Genomic DNA, 19437 nt, shown 5'->3' on the forward strand with positions numbered 1-19437 from the left:
GTAGGTAAGGGAAGAAGACATGGGGAAGACACTGTTTATCCCTTCTGTTTGGTTCATTAGCCACAGGGGCTTTCATCATCGGGTATGAGTCCTCGGAAAAGAAATTCTCGATGGCAAGATGAGGGGATGATCAAAGTATTACTGGGGGTTAAGTATCTACCCAATACACACATACATTAGGTACTTTCGACACAGCCTAGTAGGGATCTAGGATATATGCACAAAACAAGTATAAAAAGCATATGGAGCAGATCTTGAAGTCATACGTAAACACTGGCTGTACGAATTGGACCCTTGTGTGAACGTATGTAAACATCAACATATCTACTATGGCGCCGGTCTGGTGTCAAGAAGCTCGAAACGCACCATCTGCTCAAAGAAGTTGCACGTGGGCCATCTAGAGCCATCAAGATCATCGTGGCCATGATATTATGCAGCCAAGCGTTGGTCATCCCCACGAACCCACGAATGAGGGCCGAAATTAAAGCCAGCATTGAAGCCAGCGAACCCTTCCAGAAGCTAAAGTGGAGCTGATAGAGCCATGGTTACAAGGATTCGCGGCAGTTTCAGCCACTTACTTACATGATAAGCACCCAGTTACCGCCATATGGGTACCAAGGTAGGTATTTAAATTTTAATAAAGAAAGTAAAACGACTCGATATCAAGCATCTCGAGAGAAGATTCTTAAAGATACTGTTATTTTAGAAATCTTAAGCGCCCACAAACCATCATTTACTAAAAATGAACTTGAAAAGATTATCTTATCTTTGGTAGTTAATGATTTTAATATGGAGGTTTTCAAATCCAAGTACCGGATTCTATTGCGCCTAATATGAGCCACGTGGATTAACTTGTCCAGCCCATACTTTAAGCTCGATGGAGACTCAAAAATAAAGGTCGAAGGATTCGTTCCAAATTGATACGCGAGGTACTAATGTAAAACATACACTTAGATTTGAACACGAGGTCGTGCTGTTGTAAAATGATGTGCTAGATGTCGCCATACGTACGAGCATCAACATCCACAATCATCATTTCCAGTGGATACTGAAGAAGACAAGGAGCTAACAAGACCAGGGCAAATTTTCAACCAATAAATGCCGACCCAGTACAGCGTCTCGGGTCAAATTTAAGTTAGATGAATCCACACTGTTGGAAGCAATTACACAATTACACGTTAAACGACAAGGTGATCATAGCAAGGGGTACAAGTTTATAAATGAGGAACGTTTTATTCATGACGCGAATAAATCTGTATGAGCTAGGAGGTACATAGGTAGTGTAGATATTTGATAATGATGTAACCATCGATTCTATCATGTTGGCTGGCGATAATTACCTTACGTAAATGACACCGTCTTTTAGGTGCTACTTTTGAACTAAAAGGATCCGTGGGAGCGGCGAGGCTCGAACCGTTCCATTGCGAAGTTACATCAATCATAGTTGCATGCATATCACGAAGATTACATAGTATGTACAATAGAACAGGAATAACCCGTCTGGGATCAAAACGTCATCTCCTTTTTTTTCAATGTTGATTAATAGCATGATACGACCCGTAAGGAGAGCGATTTGAATATCAAAGCAGAAAATGGAAATACTTTTACATTTAACTCAACCCATGGCTCCCTATCTCCTAAGATCATCAAGGTAGCTTAATAAGACCCCACAGTCGTGCCTCATACTTACATTAGAATTTTTCGTATTGGCTGCCCATAAACATTAACCAATTGGTACAGATGCTACCATAACATGGTTTCTCCGCCACGTCGAAGCGGGTAAACTTACCTAGTAGGTCGATAACTAGTAACTACCAATACGCATTATTAAGAAGTTGGTATCTACGGGAAGCACACGGAGCTGATAGTACATAAAAAATGTTGCCGATAAAGGTTTATGACGAGTAAGCCTATCAATCTTGAAATGCTTTCTAACGGATGACAGGACGAGGATATTGAGAAAAGGGGGGATCAGGCAATTCTCCGAGATAAGATCTTCCAATATATTGCGCTTCTAGAAGCAACATTAATGAGCTTCTCGAAGAAGTTAAATTGGGTGGCTTAACGCTATTTCTGATAGCAAACTTCCAGGTCGTCCCAAATTGCTCGAGACATCCCACTGAAAATATGCATGGGAAGCACGGTACGCTCGCTAGTCAATGGCCTACCCTGAAGAGAGTACCCGACATACATGTGATTCCCGAGTAGACAATATACTTTCAAGATAAGAAATCAGTCTAGCAGTGGAGGTTTGTGTTCCTATGCTAAAGGACTGATATCTCGTCCATCCTGCCAACCCGCTAAGGGTTAAGCCGAAAGGAAACGGAACAGCAAGGCGAAACTTCATTGGTAAGAGCAAGATTGATATGTGCTATTATATTATAGCTAGGGTTCAGGTTCATAACAAATGACTACTGGGTGGATGTTATTTTCGTATTTTATTTCATCTTTTCATCATGGCTTATTCATGTCGCCTTTATAAATATACCTCAAGAGCGCTGCTCACTTAGATTAGAAAATGGTATACCTGTCCCTTAAATGTGATAGAGCGGCCCACAGCCATTGTAAGAAGACCTCGAGTGTATTCAGAATGAGATTTAAAGCAAACTCACAGCTCGGGTCGATCGAAGGCTCGTAAGATCTATGGAGTGAAAATAGGGGCAGAGGCTAATTCTTTAACGTCACGGGATACCCTTCTTAGCAGAGTAGGAAGGGTTGCGCATGATGAAGAACATGCCTCTGATAGGTCAGACGTGAAACGCTTATATAGAATAATATTATACCACCCAAGATATCAGAGGACGCCGGTGACGGACAAGCCTTAGTTGCTTAAGTATAATAACCCATGCGCACAACTGGGAACCTCCTCATTAAAAGCCCATAGGTGCCGGCTTCGGATACCTCTCCGCCATTTGGCACTTTGCTTGACAAATCGTGCCATGTTGTTTGTCTTACTGGTTGATACTTGGGGAGAGGTTAACTGCTAGCTACCTCTTCAGACGACCGTACCGCCTTTGTTTTCAAAAGCTTAGAATATCTATCTACCCTGCTAAAGGGGACTTCATATTAAGTCGTAGGTAATGAAATCGAGGCCAAAGATGGGCTCGAACATCTTTCTCTTCCATCCGCTAGGTTATCGGGTTGAACAAAAGAGATCGTGATGGTGAGCCTTAGTGTTAGCCATAGGTGTTAGGTACTATTGACAATTGTTAGTTTCGGCTACTATAGATTTGGTTTTACTGGGTCATTTACCAATGTGTGAGACTTATACTAGCATAGTATCTCCTTTTTGTCGACGGTTTCAGATGGCAGCCCTTACCAAGGGGCAATATGAGTATCGTCGCATGTCAGTGTATTTGGTGAGCCTTGCATAAATATATTACTCTTTGAGGGTAGCGCATAAAATATATGCACGTCCATTTATGCACAAATCACTTGGGGAACTAAGCCCACCTTGAGCCACCTTGAGCCACCTTGAGCCACAATCGTAATACGGGTAATTTTCTTAACCTTTGTACCTACTCCAAGTCCACGACGAAGCCACTTACAATTTTATATATTTCCTACACTCTATATCTTATTACCTTTTAACAACCCGGCTTTATCAATAGTACTTGAAAGGCGCTGAAGAAATACCCAAGACATACTCATAGTCTCTCTTCGCGCGTAAAAAACCACGTGAGAATTATATACTTGGGTATATACGGTATATACACATTCAACCACATATTCATATCTCGCGAGTGGGATGGCCACGATATCAGAACGTTATGATGCGCTGCTTCGGTGGGTAGAGAGTGATGGTGGATATCTTAATCCCGCCATTGAAATATACCATGACGAGGTCACCAAAGGGTCTTTCCGCGTGAAAGACTCATGCTCGACTGGAGTGGACGATGTCATAGTTACTCTTCCGCTTTCTAAGTCCCTCTCCTATCTCGATGCTATTCGTGGGCACCCGGCTTTCGCTTCTCCATCCAACTCAGACACCCTGAGTCGCGAGAGTAGAGAATATTTCCCAGAAGAATTCTTGAAAGAAACGCCACCTCATGTCGTCGGCCGTTTTTTCCTCATGCAGCAATACCTTCTAGGACCCGAGTCCAAGTGGTGGCCGTATATCCGGACCTTACCTCAACTCGAACATATGAGTAACATCCTCCCCGTAATGTGGCCCTCAGACGATATCGAATTTCTCAATGGGACCAATGCTTCTGCGGCTATTCAGGATATCAAGTCAACCCTCAAAAAAGAGCACAAGAACGCCTTGAAGTTACTCCCGCAGAAGTACCATATAGAGTATACTCGGCCGTTGTATCACTGGGCCTATAGTATTTTCACTAGCCGTAGTTTTCGACCGTCACTTATTTTCCCCGCCGAAGCTTCGCTGGGGTTGCCATGCGAGTTAGATGACTTCTCGGTGCTGCTTCCGCTGTACGACATCGGAAACCACTCGCCACTAGCGAAGATTGCTTGGACCACCGATGAACAGACTAAAATGTGCATGCTTAAGTCAAGGCAGACATATTCAGCCGGTGAACAAGTATTCAACAACTACGGTATGAAAACTAATGCCGAGCTACTTTTGGGGTATGGCTTTATACTCCCAGAAAACGATGATCTCCACAACGACTATGTCCATATCAAGACCAGGGCAGACCCAGAGGCTGGTGATTTGGCGGCTTCGCATGTTGTATCGTTGAGGCCTATGGCTCATCGTAGTTCATTCGTCGGGCGGTCGAAACTTTTGAGCGCAGATTCCTTGAGCTGCCTCCCTTGCTTTTCACATATTCAAGATACCCTCATCGCTGCTTTGTACGAAAGCATTACAAAAGGGGGAGATGAAACGAACGACGCCAGCTTGAATAAGATCGTACGAGGCGATATTCAGAATGAAGTGCTTAGAAAGATTGTCGATACCTTAGGAGCAAAATTGAGTATGGATCTGGAGGAGATAGAAGTGAACGAACCGGAGTACGAGGCTATCAATAGTAATCAGCAACTTGCTATGCTTTATCGCGAGCAATGTCAGAAGGTATTGGAGAACGCTCTCCGTAGCCTCTTAACGGCGGACGGTTGAGCTATCGTATACATGCACGTTGGCATACAGGGTTTATGGCCGATACGGTTGCTTAATCGATCAATTCATTCTCAAACTCCGCACTAGGGGTATCAAAATGCAATCTGCCGCCGACGCCTAATCATACCGGAGCACACTACTTTACTACTTTATTTTCCAGACCCAAGCCGTTCTTGGCAACTAGATGACGTACTCGTTCTGTCATAACCTACGCTTCTGGCGCTCCTTTCCTTGTAGGTAGGTGTCAAGTTAATGACTACGCCTGCTCCCGGCGTTCGGTTTCCACCCTCTAAATGCTCCCCCTGTTTCGTCGGGTAGAAAAGAAATATTCTCATTGAGAAGGTTCAAGCATGCCTTAGAAGCTGGTGTATATGAATTAGCAGCATATTCAAGAACTACGTTATAAATCTCTTGAATAGTTGGAGGAGAGCACTTACGCAATAGCAAGCTGACGTCCCCCGAGCTAAGCGCCGCGCTCATCCTAGCCGAATTATAGCAGCCGTAAACTTGCTGAAGCGCAAGCATCCGTTCCCATAGTCTTTCAGGGTCGCCTTCTGTGCCCTCCTCTAAGGCCTTGAGGGATTCTCGTCTTCTACTCCTAGATGCATGCATACTGTCCGACGAACACTCGGAACACGGCGACGGGGATCTTGACTCTTGGAACTTGTTGATCGAGTTGATGATGTCGGATTCATTAATTGCTTTGGGACCGCTACGCGTAAGGGGACATGGTGTGATGGCATCGATGTCATCAACAATGGCCGATCGGCCCGACTCTCTCGAAGCTTGGGGCATATCGTGTACAATTTGCTGGGATTTACCAGCCCGGGAGTGGTGCGCAACGCTTGTATCTCTTCTAATCTTGTTCGGTCATCGATGGAAAGACCACGGCGTTTTCTAGCAGCTGAACTGATAGGACGTCGTTTAGATTAGCGAAAGTAAGAGAATAATCCCGCTAGTTCGGTATTTATAAAAATTCGGGTTGTATTTATTATAGGAATAAGATTATGGTAACATTCACGCATCTAAAACTGTAGGCGGATTCTCACCGGCAGAGTGTGGAGGTACAGACTCACATATATATAGGTACCTATATATATACACATCAGCCAAGGTAGCATTGAGCTATATGAGAATGCCGAACCGGGTTGGTACACATGCTTCACTCTCGAAAGTGTTGCATGGGAGAGGGTGATGTGATGATGAAACCTGCATCCCCTCCAATCACAACCATCCGGGCCACAGTCGTCAACCCCTGCTGCTGTTGCGTTAGCGTGCAGCTCTCGCACATACTGCACATACTACCGCTGAGTCAAGAAAAGTTTATATGTAGTACCATAGTAGGTAGGTCGAGGAGCCGGATGTCTCCAGAGACCGATGAACGCCTGACCGTAATGCCCTGAACTGGGTCGATGGCGACATGCGTCAGGCTACCGGATCTGGAGGACGTACAGCATGACTTGGGTATTATCATATAGGAGTCATAATATATTCATCTGCACGGCGTTCGTTCATATAGTATCTTACCGGCGGGCTTTGGTATTGAGTGTCGGCTGCGTATGTATGTATATACGGCAACCCACCCCGCGTCATACGACACACGCAATTGGACACAAGCTTTTCTTTCTTCTTGTCTTAATCTGAGTATCTGGGTCTTAACGATGTTCATATGCGTCTTGTCCCGCAAGATCTACCTTGGGGCTAAGACTTTAACTAGAGGAAGGATGGCGGCATGGCCTGCATCATCGCAGATCACCAACTACCGGCTGATGCATTTCCGTTATGCCACCCCCCCCATTATCGAACCCCGTACCCCGTATATATTAGCTATCCCGGTATCGGCTGCGATACCATTACATATATGAGATGATCGAGAGCCTCGTGACCGGGCGAAGCTATACCTTTACCAATCTAGCTCCTAAGCGAAGGTAGTCTTTTTTTTTTCTAATGCTACGAAAACTACGATATACGTAAGTATACTAGAAAATGATAGCACGTAGATTAAGAAGGATAGATATCTATACATATAGGTACCTATATAAGAAGAAGGGATTTTTTGCGTGGAGGCTCGTAGCACGAACTTCGGCAAACGTCTGATTAGACTAATGCGCAAAGTCCGTTGAAGATTATCGACCACGCGGCTCGAGGGAAACGAGCGGGACTGATTAGGGTTCAGACGATCACTTCCTCCCCTAGAAGGATCGTGAATGGTCTTACTACTGAGATACAATAGCGTGGCGCTACCATCGCGCATTATTGCAACAAGGTTATCTGGGTAGACCAACCGCACGTCTGTGCTGGTAGAATGCATTATGTCAATCACGTATCCATCGTTAGTATCATTAGTGCGGGGGGTTACACGCCCGAGGACAGGGATTCAGTTCGGTGATCGTACGTACCTAAGGCGACTTTCTCTCGATACTCCATTATCATCACCACCAATATCAATGCCTCTACCTCATAGCATAGTCTTACACGTACGATGTCAGACGAGAGAGTTATGGAACTTCTGGAACGATTTATATCACACAGTACATAGTTTGCAATGGCATCTCCGGAGTATTGCGAGACCCGTAGATTAAATCACGATCATCTAGAGAAGTTGACGGCTTGCCCGCTTACCGCCATTTTCCGACTGCATACATACCCATATACACATGCATTCTCTCTTATCAATCGGTAGCGAGAGGGGATCGCATTACGAGCTATTGATTTGACTCCTCCGGCCCAGTCTCTAATAAATGACGGGAAGGATCATGTCCTAGGAAGTCGACACTTACGCTTCTACTCCTCTACGATACGTAACTACCTAACCTTACTTCTTTTCATATTTATTTCCATATAGGGACAATAATGTACAATAAATTCCCATGGAGATGGCAGGCGGAAACTAATAAAATGTACAGGTCTGTAATGCCCAACCCCGCCACCGACATTAAAGACTTAAATCTGCATTTCAATCCTATGTTAGGTAGGAAGCTCGTTCAAAGTCTTTGTACGAATATCAAAATACCATTGTCGGATAACCCATCGTAGACTAGCCCCTCTATATGGAATACCTACCCAGGTTGCCCTGGTCGATTAGGCTACCCAGGGAAAGACAAGCCCCGGGGGTTGAGCTGGCTTGCATATGATCGACATCTGGAGAGACCTTGCCCCGGACTTTAGCGAACCAACAACAATAATCATCAAGGTCTAGGCAGCGGCTATACGGCTTACTACTACACCATGTTCCGTTGGTGAAGAATGGGTGATCTGCGACTCGCATTCTAAGCTCGATTTGCGCATGGTGGCGTGTTTAGACGAATACCAAGATTTTAGATGCCGTCTTTGCCAAGTCGGACCTCAACCGCCATATGATGATCGCCGTAACACCGGAGCGGAGGTGAAAGCCACTTAATCTGCCGCCGAGCCTTTCTCTCCGAGCGGATGTTGATCATATATGTTACAACTGTAACTCGGATAAGTTCTTCGTTTGCCCCCTTTCTTAATATTATGGGATATGTTGTACGTAGGAATTTGGCTAATAACTTGGATTGCTATCAAACACCTTTAGCACCATATTTTCAAGGCTACCTACCAATACCTTAGCTCGAACGACGAAGCTGGTAGTAGCATTGCCACCGAAATGCTAATACCAAACCGAGAGACTTCTTGAAAAGGGGCATAAGGCATCGCTTGTATATGACAGCGAATAGATGTATCATATAACTTTCTTATGCGAACAGCAATACGGCTTTATTCCTCAGGCAGTGTCAACCCATCCGCAGGATATCAACCCGTCGCGTCTCTGGTGAAATGTCGATTTTCAAGATTGTGGGATACGCTAAGTGACGGATATATGACGCGTTCAGCCACCACTAGGCGACTTATAATTGGTTTACTGCGTCTTTTCATTTACCATGAAATGCTTGCCTTAAACGGATTCTTCGATGATGTAGTTGTGCGCTCACAAAGCTACGCCACTAGTTCAGGCCATCATCACTGTGATACTTGATCCTAGACCAAGATTTGCAGGATGCGATTTGTGTTTGCCTTGTTTGCGTATATCCAGGACATTCTAGCCACCTTCCTTGGTGTAATTGATTTCCCTTCGAATTTTCCTGTGCGCGGTATTAATCATATTCCCGGCCGTAAATATCGAGTATGTCTACCAGGTAGAATTCCCTACTATTTAACTTGGTGGTAGCTTCGACGCTGGGCTCAAGCTTCGAGTGAGCGATTCAGTTAATATAGAAGCTCCGGGGGCCATGATGATACGTCCGAGACAGATGTTGTCCCTGGTCGGACTCTTACTCAGCGGTAGTTTCTTGTTGATACTCTTCTTCTATGCAAATTCTGGACGTGAGTTGATGAAACCTATCGACGTCCACCTAGGAAAACCGACGGAAGCTGGACCTACTCCGCAATATAAACCAGCTCCCTCCTACACGCCGCCCCCCATACAAGACCCATTTCCAGCATTAGCGACTTCGAACCCACCACCTATCCCGACATACAATATTGCCGAGAGGGATGTATGGGTTAAGTATGGGCTGGAAATCGCGCCGCCATTGGTGATCGGGTTCACTCGATCTTGGCCCATGTTGCTCCAAGCTGTAGTGTCTTATATCACGGCGGGCTGGCCGGCAGAGCAGATTTATGTGGTCGAGAATACCGGCATGCAGCAGGCCAACGCGCGTGGCCAGCTTGGTCTCCAGCACCCGTGGTATCTTAACCACGAGTCTTTAAAGCGCCTCGGTGTAAATATCGTTCAGACGCCGGTATTGTTGAGCTTCGCGCAGCTGCAGAACTTCTACCTCTCGCTATCCTATACCAACAACTGGCCGTATTATTTTTGGAGCCATATGGACGTCCTCGCACTAGGGCACGAGAACGGGTTCGAGGGCCTCACGCCGCGTGCGGGTGATCTGGGCTACAAGAGTCTATATACCTTGTGTCTTGAGGAGCTCAATCGTACACTGGAGACGGATGATAGGTGGGGGTTACGATTTTTTGCGTACGACCACCTCACGCTACAGAATCCGATGGCGATCGAAGATATTGGCGGCTGGGATACTTTAATCCCGTACTACATGACGGATTGTGATACTTACACCCGCCTACACATGAGAAACTGGACACAAAAAGACGCCAATTGTGGAGTTATAACTGATACCTCCGTCGCGCTCGACAACCTCCTCGCTCTATACCGAGATCCGAGCATAACGCCCAGCTTCCGTGACCCAAATCCCCCACCGCCCGCAGAAGACAATAAACAGGAAAGGGATACGCGAATTGCCCCCCGGGAGCCCGCCGACCCTTTGGAATACTGGAAGGTATTGCTAGGCGTTGCTGATCGCATGTTTCACTACAAGCACAGCGGTCGTGGGCGCAATACATGGCAGTCGGGCCAGCATGGCGGCCAGGGCGAACCTTTCTACTACGACTCCGCGGGATTTTCAGAGGCTCTCGAAGTGCTTACAGAGGCGGGCAAGGAAGTATTTCGCCGGAAATGGGGACACTTAAACTGTGACCTAATAGGGGGAGGTGGACTGAAGTTTGAGGACCAATGGCAGGTCTTACCGGATTGGTAAAATCGAAAGAAAAGCCACCTATTCTATCCCTGAGTGGTTAATGGTATATTTGATAGGGATATATACCTAATTAGAAGTTTTGCTGTCTTTTATCCCCGTCTTTGATATATTAGATTCTCGTAGCATTTCATGATTCGCACCATTTCGTGACGCACACTTTCCCGAGATATGTTCGACAATCTTTCATAGATTCATTACTCGGGGCCCCGTCTATGGCGAGTAGATTTAATGCATTCATCATCTCGCTCCAAGCCTGGCTGCAAACTAGCACCGAGGCCCCTAAATGTAGGAATGAAGATGAGGGCATGGATGAATAGCTCTGGAAAGAGTAGCATACCGGTGAGTATAGTATATAGAGCATGACATGTTGAGACGAGACACACTCGGTGACAGAAGTACATAGCCTAGCGTCTGAATAGAGGCCTAAATAATCCAGAATGCTTCCTTCAAGACAGCAATATGGAAACAACATGCCACTTCGGGGGGTTGTCCACTCCTTAGTTTCCGCCGCCAGCGAATTCTCACCCTTTACTTCGTACCTAGTCCTTAATAGAGGGGTCCTACATTTACACCGCTTCTTGAATATAGCAGTCTTCGCAATTTGAGGTATCGGCGATAATGGTGTGGACCATAAGACGATAGAGTACATTTTGGGGATTCTTGAAAGGGGTTAGACCCGAACTCATATAAAATACCTACTTATCTTTTGCTAAGCAGTCGTTTAGTCGTTGGAAAATTAAACCTTTGATATCAGAGGACTGATCTATATGATACTTCAAGTCTTCGGGCATCATTCGTGTCGTATGGTTTAGGAAAGACAAGACAATTATCATCCTATCAGACTTGGCTTATCTCGAGACATCGACGTCTTCCGGGCTAGCACGACGGCCTTTAATTGGTTCGTAGTATATGATCGCCTATACCCCGTGTCCCGCTCCGGTGTTCCACTGGCGGTAAGCTAGATGGTAGCGACGAACCGCAATGCAGACTAAGTATTGTCACCGTTTACTCTACATCATTTGTTGGTGGTTACTAACAATACGTTACCAATAACCGTATTTGTTTTCGAGAGGGACGTCATATAGGGAAAGCAAAACAATAATTACCGTTTCCAAAAATTGTATAAAATATGGCGACTTGTAACTATTATGAGAAAACTGTGACTAAAAAATCCGTATCTGTGTTATTTATATACGTCGGCTAGCTGAGTAACACGTAGATGATCAGCTATACAGATAGCTCTACTTCATCTAACCTAGGTTTCGTGCATATGATCAACAATGATCGTTTCCACTTCGGGGCTGTATTACAAACATGCGATGATACATCTTCTCTTATAAGAATGACTGTTCGAGTAATGCTCTGGTTAAATGTTATATTAGGAATACTATATTATAGATGAAGGCATAGCGTAGAGTACTCCATAAAGATAACAGCAGCTATCATGTTGTCTAACTAATTGAATTTAGACCGAGCGTATTATTGCTCTTCGAATATACCTCAACGCTACGGCCTCGGCCGATAAGCTAAACTCTTGGGAGCATATGCAGTGTCCCCTATCTCAGGCAGTCGACCAAGTCTGGATGTTGCTCAAGCAAACCACCAGCAATAATTATGCTTGCGTCTCTCGCCACCGGAGACGCCTCAAGTTACCCCGTATCCTCGTCGTATCAATTTCGTAGTCTTGGCAATGCAGGGGGAAAAAAGCAGGGTAATGATAAACGCCTAGCCAATGCAGAAATTCTCAATGCTCCCCCGGGCAATAGAATGAATGCGGAATGGCCTGTCTAATACTGGTCTATATCCCATTGTATCTTCGTGAAGTTGTGATAGTTGAAGTTCAAGGCACGCCAATGTAGTCGTATATCTAATGCGATTATAGATAGTTTGATTCGGTCCGGAATAAGGATCGATCGAATCGGTATAAATCGTAACGCGCGCGTTAAATCTGTTAATTCTACACCTGCCCATGTAGTCATGCAAATGTTGTGTTGGGTATCATGGAAAGGGAATGAGAACCGCTCGGGACTCCACGTCCCGAATTGCGTTCGTCGTTTCGTTCATCGGTAATTTAGTGTTTATTTTGCTCGTGGCTACCGGATGTAGTCGTCGAACTTGGATGATGACGGTGGTGATTGTGGTGGTTATGGTGATGCGTATGTGAATTATGCTGTCGGACCTGAGTCGCCGGTGTAAGTATGTCTCATTGTGCCGCTGATCTTAGGGTGAAACTCACTCTTTGACGACCCCGTCGTTCCTCTTCGGCTGGACTACTGATCGACTTCCTCTCTTCCTCATACCAAGCACTCAGGCTTTTACCGCTAAACATCAAGTCTTCGTCGTCTATTACTATTGGTTCCATCCACCCTTGTTTTTGCAACTCGGCCTCTCGCGTGTTTGTGTCCGGCAGGTAGTAATGCAGGGTTTCGTCGCCATGGTGATGCGACGTCGTTGAAGTAGTAGTAACCATCTTGAGAGGGGATGGGTTATGCGCCTGAGAGTTCGTGGGGTTTTGCGATGATTTATTATGAGAAGACGGGCGCGGCGAACGCGGTTGTTGGTGTGGTGATTTGTGGCTACGTTGAGATGTCGTTCTGCTTCGTGGTTTTCCGTTGTCGTCAGATACACACGAATTACGTCGCGACATGAGCGATGAAAGCTTCGCGCGGGATTGTAAAATGTTGCTCGGGGCGCGTAGTAGATGCGTGATAAGCAGCCGGAATCGAAATATAGAGGCGTCGGGATTGTGATTGGTGAGATGAGAGAGCTTGTTCGTATTCTTGTATGTATTCCTCGGTATAATGTCGCGTGTCGATGTTGTTTATTGTAAGTGAAGATAGGCTGCGCCAGGCTACCTTTTGTGTATTTATGATCCCAACGCCGTTCCAAGAGCGGAAAGCCGAGTCTATGATTATTGGAAGAGAGGTGGGTATAGGGACAAGAATAGAATCGGGAGGAAGTAGTAATAATATATAACACAGGTTTCAAGCCCGTAATAATACCTAAGAATTGTTGGGTGGCTGGCTAGTAGGGAAAAAGGAGAGGAAACGGTACCACCGAGGCGGGGATTTCCGGAATAGGAAATCCAATACGGTGTAAACGGTTAAATACGTGACCACGTGATACGGTAACTAGACGGAATGGTTCCTTAATACGTATATCGTCTCGTTTGAGTTTTTAAGCCACCAATAGTGTATTTTGCTGGCTAGGTTCAGGGAAAGGGACAGGTCTACTAATGGATAATATGAAGGCACTATAGTTAAGCCAATGATTCTTAACAAAGATAGAGGCATATATCGGTCTTACTGAAAATACATATATAAAGAATTAAGTCTTAGATAGTTGGTGGAATCCGTGGCTTATTATGTATTCGAGACACCCAAGAGCCAAGAGTTGGTCACCAGGAACCCTACTAAACCCGAGTAATTTTAGGAAAAGAAGCTATTCAAGTTGTTGGGGGGTGTATACTTCAATGTGATGTATTTCGCCTCTCAAGCCTAGGAGTTTTGTGGGGTTCAAGATGTAAGCGACCGAAATGAAGGCAAAATGCTCGGTCCCGCGGAGAAGAGACCCACAACAACACATGGTTAATGCTCGATACATGGACGAACACTCCCGGTCTTCTGAAGACCGTTCCGAGAAAAACTCTATGAAAGCAATTCCAGGATATTTTAGGTACCTAAAGTACCTATATTCTAGCGAAGTATGTATGTGCCTGACAATGATAACGATGATGATGACGATGATAGCTTGGCAAATTTATAATTCTCGTTTGATAATTTGAAAAGGCAATTAACGCGATGATCGCATGCTGTGAGAGGCATCATCGACATTGGTGGCGGCTCGGTTGTAAGATACTAATCTACCTAGGTAGTTGCTTATCGAAGAAGTAAATACTGTGCAAGTCTCGCCAGCCATTTGGCAGAAACCGAAGTCTTCACATGTAGATACCTCTTAACCCAAAAGTAACGGAATACCTAACTAGGGTCGGTTAAAAAAAGAGTGCCGTAGTTGAAAACTTGAATAACTAACACTTCATTATTCAGGGGCTAAGGGACTATGTATTAAGGCATTCAAACAAAGAGGGGAAGCTCTAAAGATGGCTATTGTTATTAATGTCGATTGGTTACTTAGCGAGGTTAGAAACACCTGTGCAACAAATAATAGAGTAAGACAGCAACGACGAGTTTCTATAGATGACGGAAGCATTTGTGGCTTCGCAGTGTGAAGCCTGCTTTTTGTCGCGTCGGCGATACTAAGGCAGATAGCATGCTTCTTTTTGAGGCTCACACACAACTGATGATGAAAATGGCCGATCCCGATGGCACCTTGATGCTGGCTCTATTCAAGCTCTGCTATGTATTTAGAAGCTATCAAACTCGATAGACAGGGACAGGGTCCAGGGCTCTAACAACTTCAAACCCCACGAGGGGGTGGATTCCACGGGGGTTAGCAACAATTCAGCCATCCTTGCAGGGTACCTAATATATTCCATCCAGTTACCGTTAGGTAGCAATTCCATAACAGTACCGTAGAAAACTGTACGCACTACAATATGCGGCCTCAACTCGGTCTATCTTACGGACTTGAAAACTTCATCAGCCTGTAGACATGAAGCTTACCTGGCCCAACCGGTTAAGCAGGCTGGTCTGCTTGTCAGCTTCGCTAACATAGGCCGCGGCCGCAATTCGATTGTGTGCTCCCATTGGGAAAGCCAGCACATAGCAGAACCATATCAAAGCAAATCCCGGTCAAGTCTGGACCGGTCGAGATGAGCTGCAAGTCAATCATCGGCGAGCTGATCGACAGAGATCGGCCCTGTCAATGTGCCTCTTTAAAAGATGTGTATCATATATATCTATGTATTCGCAACCGGTAGAAAGGCTGGCGTGATCTGACCTACAATAGTAGACTTCTACTACCCGCCAATTCTAATCTAGAAGAGTCTCTAGGAGGTTGGACCTTACTCTGAAACCATATCAAGGGCTATGTATGTTACTATTGTTTGCGTTTGGCACGGTCCAGTGCGCTTTCGGACTTTGGACCCTGTAAGTTTTTATGTCTCGGCCCCGGTCCCTTCATCCCGAAGTTCTCGATCATCACGTATTAATTAGTACGTTGGAACGTAGCGCGAACGTGAGAACTATACAGTCCAAGATATTTTTTTTACCTTGACCGACACTCTTACATGCCCGGCAGCTGAGTGATGCTGATACTAATTGTCAGCATTTTATTATAAAAATTTAAGAGCCTCTAGCAGCAATGCCGTACCACGTGTGTAGGTGTGTCTGGTATGTAAGAACTTCGCGGACTGTGCTCCATTTGCAAAACTGCCAAGCAGGTCGGGCTGCTAGTGCAACCCTATCCAATCTAATGATCTTCTCCGGGGTACAGGGGTCAAGTAAGCAGATATGATATGTCTGTCTGTATGTCTAAGGCCGCACCACTCCGCCCCGAACAATAGCTGCTATTGGCTTCTACAAACTCTCACCCTTCGCTTATCGATGTCCTCCTGCCAAATACATAGTAGATCAAAACTCGATACACACCTCGCTTCACTCAACAAACAAGCTTAACTCCAGTGCTCGTGAACCATACGATTCGAACCTACCTAATCTCGAGAGATCAAAAGCGGGGTGAATTTGGACCCCCAAGAATGCTAATACCTACCCCATCCGTACGTAGTAGAGACCAACTAACAAGGGTTGCAATTTGAGGGGTTCCCAGGGCTGACCAAACCCATTAGTGGGCGATCTCTGCACATGCTCGTCCGTAGATATGAATGGATGTATGGATGTTATGCATGGGAATTTGCGATTCGCAAGAGCAAATGTCTATTCATCGATATGCAGCGCTTCATCCTTGTACCGACCACTATTTCTGACTGCCGTATCAATAACGGTCTAACCGTCAGATATATATAAATCTGCGTTGTTGGCTCGTTTACAACTGCCCACGTATGTACAACGCAAATGCTGGGTGATGTGTACCTAAGTGTTGTGTATCCCCTGTGTATCCTATGTGTTCCCATGTAATAAGTGCTACTGCAAATACCCTAGAATGCCTTACTGGGCCAGCTGGGCCTACCTAGTAATCGTCGGGTTACCATTCCAGTCTGAATAGAGTAACATAACTACGGATTATTATCCTATCTACCTAATTCTTGAATTTCAGTAAAAACTCCGTAGCAGTACAATATTTCACGGTAAGATTTGACGAAATATTCCGTCAGGTGTCGCGAATACGACCGAGAGATATTTAGCAACCTTATTCCAGTTGTTGCTATTACGTAGGGTTCATTCGGCGAGAAGGAGGGTCAACTGATCGGCCGCCAGCTTGGCTTGAGGCTGTCCTAAGACCAGATCCTGTGCCACAGCACCGCTAGGATCTATATCATGTGCTGAGCTGACATATGGCCTGCTAGATACCGTCACTTTTCCATCATTTGAATATCGTGCAACCAAACTGTTTATTCGGCGTTTACACTAGAATATAGAACTAGTGTAAAGAGACGCGGACACGCGTGATTTTCTCGGAACTCTAGAAATTTCTCGACAAAGTTGTACCATTTTTTCGCGCATACGACAAGCAGGCTTTAAAAGACATTTCGTCATAGCGGATCCCGGCTGAGCTGCCAAGCCGCGTTGCATCCAGGCGGCATAATGGAACCCGGCATGGCGAGTATCTCGATATCCGACTGGAAGCCTCTAGTCCAGTTTTTATTATGGATAACTATTATTCGTCGCCGCATTACTAGCCTATTCAAGCTATTAACGGGTACTCCTTGGTAAGATTAGAAGCACGGCGACGTAGTTTTAACCCTATCATCGCCTCTACCTTCCAGCCTTCATCGACGTCATCGACGCCATCGACGCCCGGGGGGCTTTGTGGGCCTCACAAGGGTTTGTGGACGTTCACAATTTGGGCGAAGAGCTTCAGTTGATGAGTTGGAAATCAACTTAATCGGAAACGAAGCTATACAGTTAATTATGTTCAAGCATAGGTAAGTTATGACCTACTTACAGCATAAATGAATTAGTTCCCGTACTTTAGTCCTTAAACAAATTCTAGAGTAGTCCAAAATAATATTTGCTCCAGGTGTATGTAAGACCAAGCGCGTCAAGAGACATAAGTATTAGGAGTAGCTAGTCCTATTTACCTATTTGTAGCTATTATTCATACCAATTGGTATTGAAATAACTAGGTAGGGTTTTGCTTCATTTAATTCGTCTCTTAAAGCAGCCACATACTAACTAAGGTCGTCAAGACTTTATAATCGAAGAAAAGCGGGTAGCAGATAATATCACGGGGTCAGTAAACAAAGCAGGCAAGCCAAATACATGCGGGAGCTACTCGTATTGAGTTAAAAGAGAAGACATTGTCTTTCATCTTTAAAATTATTAAGCTCGACATCTTAAAAGTACTAAATCCAGTAGTACTTGAGGAGAATCGGGAACAATAAAAGTATTATCATCTATGAAGTATGTAACAGCAACATCATATTTAACGTCAAGGCTGATGGCTGGCTGCTACCAAGGGGGATTCTTTCCTATCAAGTATAAAGTTGCTAGCTTGTATTGAGAAAGCTATTGTAATATTCAGAGCTATGAAATGGCTGGTGCTTTTAGGTTAGGTATAGACTTATAGAAGTTATACTAATGGCGGGAAAAGGTAAAACGGACACGTTAGGTACCTTTAATGACAATAAATGCCACTAAGCTTATTGTAAGTAGGTACCTATAAACTACATCTACTGTTACTCAAGAGAATAAACACATGAGTTGACTTATTAACCGTGCAACCTCAAAGCTACGAAGTTAAGACATTAAATAGTTAAACAAGGCATAACAGGTTTAAAGTTCCTCGAGAACTTAACCACCCTCGTACGTGATAAACAATAAGACTGAACTGGTGACTTATTTATACTTCATTCGCAATCCTATGATTGAACTCTGATAATAGAGATTAAAAGAAACGAAACATAAGTAAGTTGGGTATATAGAATATAGTTGGTTAAAAAACATTTAAGTCGAAAACGAAAATATCAAAAAAGTTAAACAACGTTATTATGTATCCAAAGGTATATTGTCATAAAATACAACTGAGTTAAGTCGAGGCATAATAAGAGTAGGTACATCTTTTAAACATCATTAACTACAGAAAGTTAAACTATTGTTTATCATTAGTTAATATATTTATTTAAACTTCTTATAGTCCCAACTACGTTAAATACCTCCATAAGACCTTGTTTTAATTATAGTTGAAATATTTTGGTAAAAACTCAAACGATGATAAATGAATTAAATGAAAGGTACCTTGGTGTAAAATTGCGTACGATATAATTAAACCACCCGTGGCCGGCGAAAGTGGAAGGGTTATCTATAAAATAATGAGCTGTATCCAGTGTTATATTAATTGTCTACCTCTTAATGGTAGGCTATTAAGGTAGGTATCCGTCTAGGGTAACGATGCATCTCTCACATGTGATGCGGTAACCTCCAAACATCATTGGTTGCATGAGAACCTATTTTCTCACGCAGTACCGATTCGGTATCTTATTCTCGCATATCGTACAAGGTACCTACTTATTCAACGGTGGCATTGCTATAACGTCATTGGATCACCGCATTTGCGGATACTTACTGCGGAATGCAACTTTCCCGTTCGTGGTCGGGCGTCACACGCTAGGGTACGTGCGGGCAAGCCACCGTGGTGTAAATGTGATAGATGAGGTATCCCTTTGACTGGCACCCCCTTTGCAATTCAGTACAGTACGTATGGCTT

General features: G+C 44.6%; 4 protein-coding genes across 4 annotated transcripts; 2 read left to right on the forward strand and 2 right to left on the reverse strand.

Moving 5' to 3' along the window:
* The first annotated feature begins 3539 nt into the window (after positions 1-3539).
* Positions 3540-5242, forward strand: F4817DRAFT_181586 (SET domain-containing protein). The gene has a single exon (XM_049298360.1). It carries the CDS (start codon positions 3749-3751, stop codon positions 5075-5077), a length of 1329 nt encoding a protein of 442 aa, XP_049163055.1. The 5' UTR covers positions 3540-3748; the 3' UTR covers positions 5078-5242.
* F4817DRAFT_181579 (uncharacterized protein) lies at positions 5202-6146 on the reverse strand. Its single transcript, XM_049298359.1, has 2 exons — positions 5515-6146; positions 5202-5439 (listed from the first exon to the last, which is right to left on the reverse strand). Exons 1-2 carry the CDS (start codon positions 5870-5872, stop codon positions 5327-5329), a joined length of 471 nt encoding a protein of 156 aa, XP_049163056.1. The 5' UTR covers positions 5873-6146; the 3' UTR covers positions 5202-5326.
* A 3283-nt stretch (positions 6147-9429) lies between these two features.
* F4817DRAFT_356264 (uncharacterized protein) lies at positions 9430-10653 on the forward strand (the record flags this gene model as incomplete). The annotated part of the gene is made up of 1 exon (XM_049305772.1): positions 9430-10653. The coding sequence occupies one exon, from the start codon at positions 9430-9432 to the stop codon at positions 10651-10653; it is 1224 nt and encodes a 407-aa protein (XP_049163057.1).
* A 1931-nt stretch (positions 10654-12584) lies between these two features.
* F4817DRAFT_181723 (uncharacterized protein) lies at positions 12585-13744 on the reverse strand. Its single transcript, XM_049298363.1, has 2 exons — positions 12890-13744; positions 12585-12832 (listed from the first exon to the last, which is right to left on the reverse strand). The coding sequence occupies exons 1-2, from the start codon at positions 13298-13300 to the stop codon at positions 12725-12727; spliced, it is 519 nt and encodes a 172-aa protein (XP_049163058.1). The 5' UTR covers positions 13301-13744; the 3' UTR covers positions 12585-12724.
* Positions 13745-19437: the final 5693 nt, after the last annotated feature.

Source organism: Daldinia loculata (genome assembly GCF_022478755.1).
Source record: "Daldinia loculata strain CBS 113971 unplaced genomic scaffold F4817scaffold_4, whole genome shotgun sequence".
Taxonomy (NCBI): Eukaryota; Fungi; Ascomycota; class Sordariomycetes; order Xylariales; family Hypoxylaceae; genus Daldinia; species Daldinia loculata.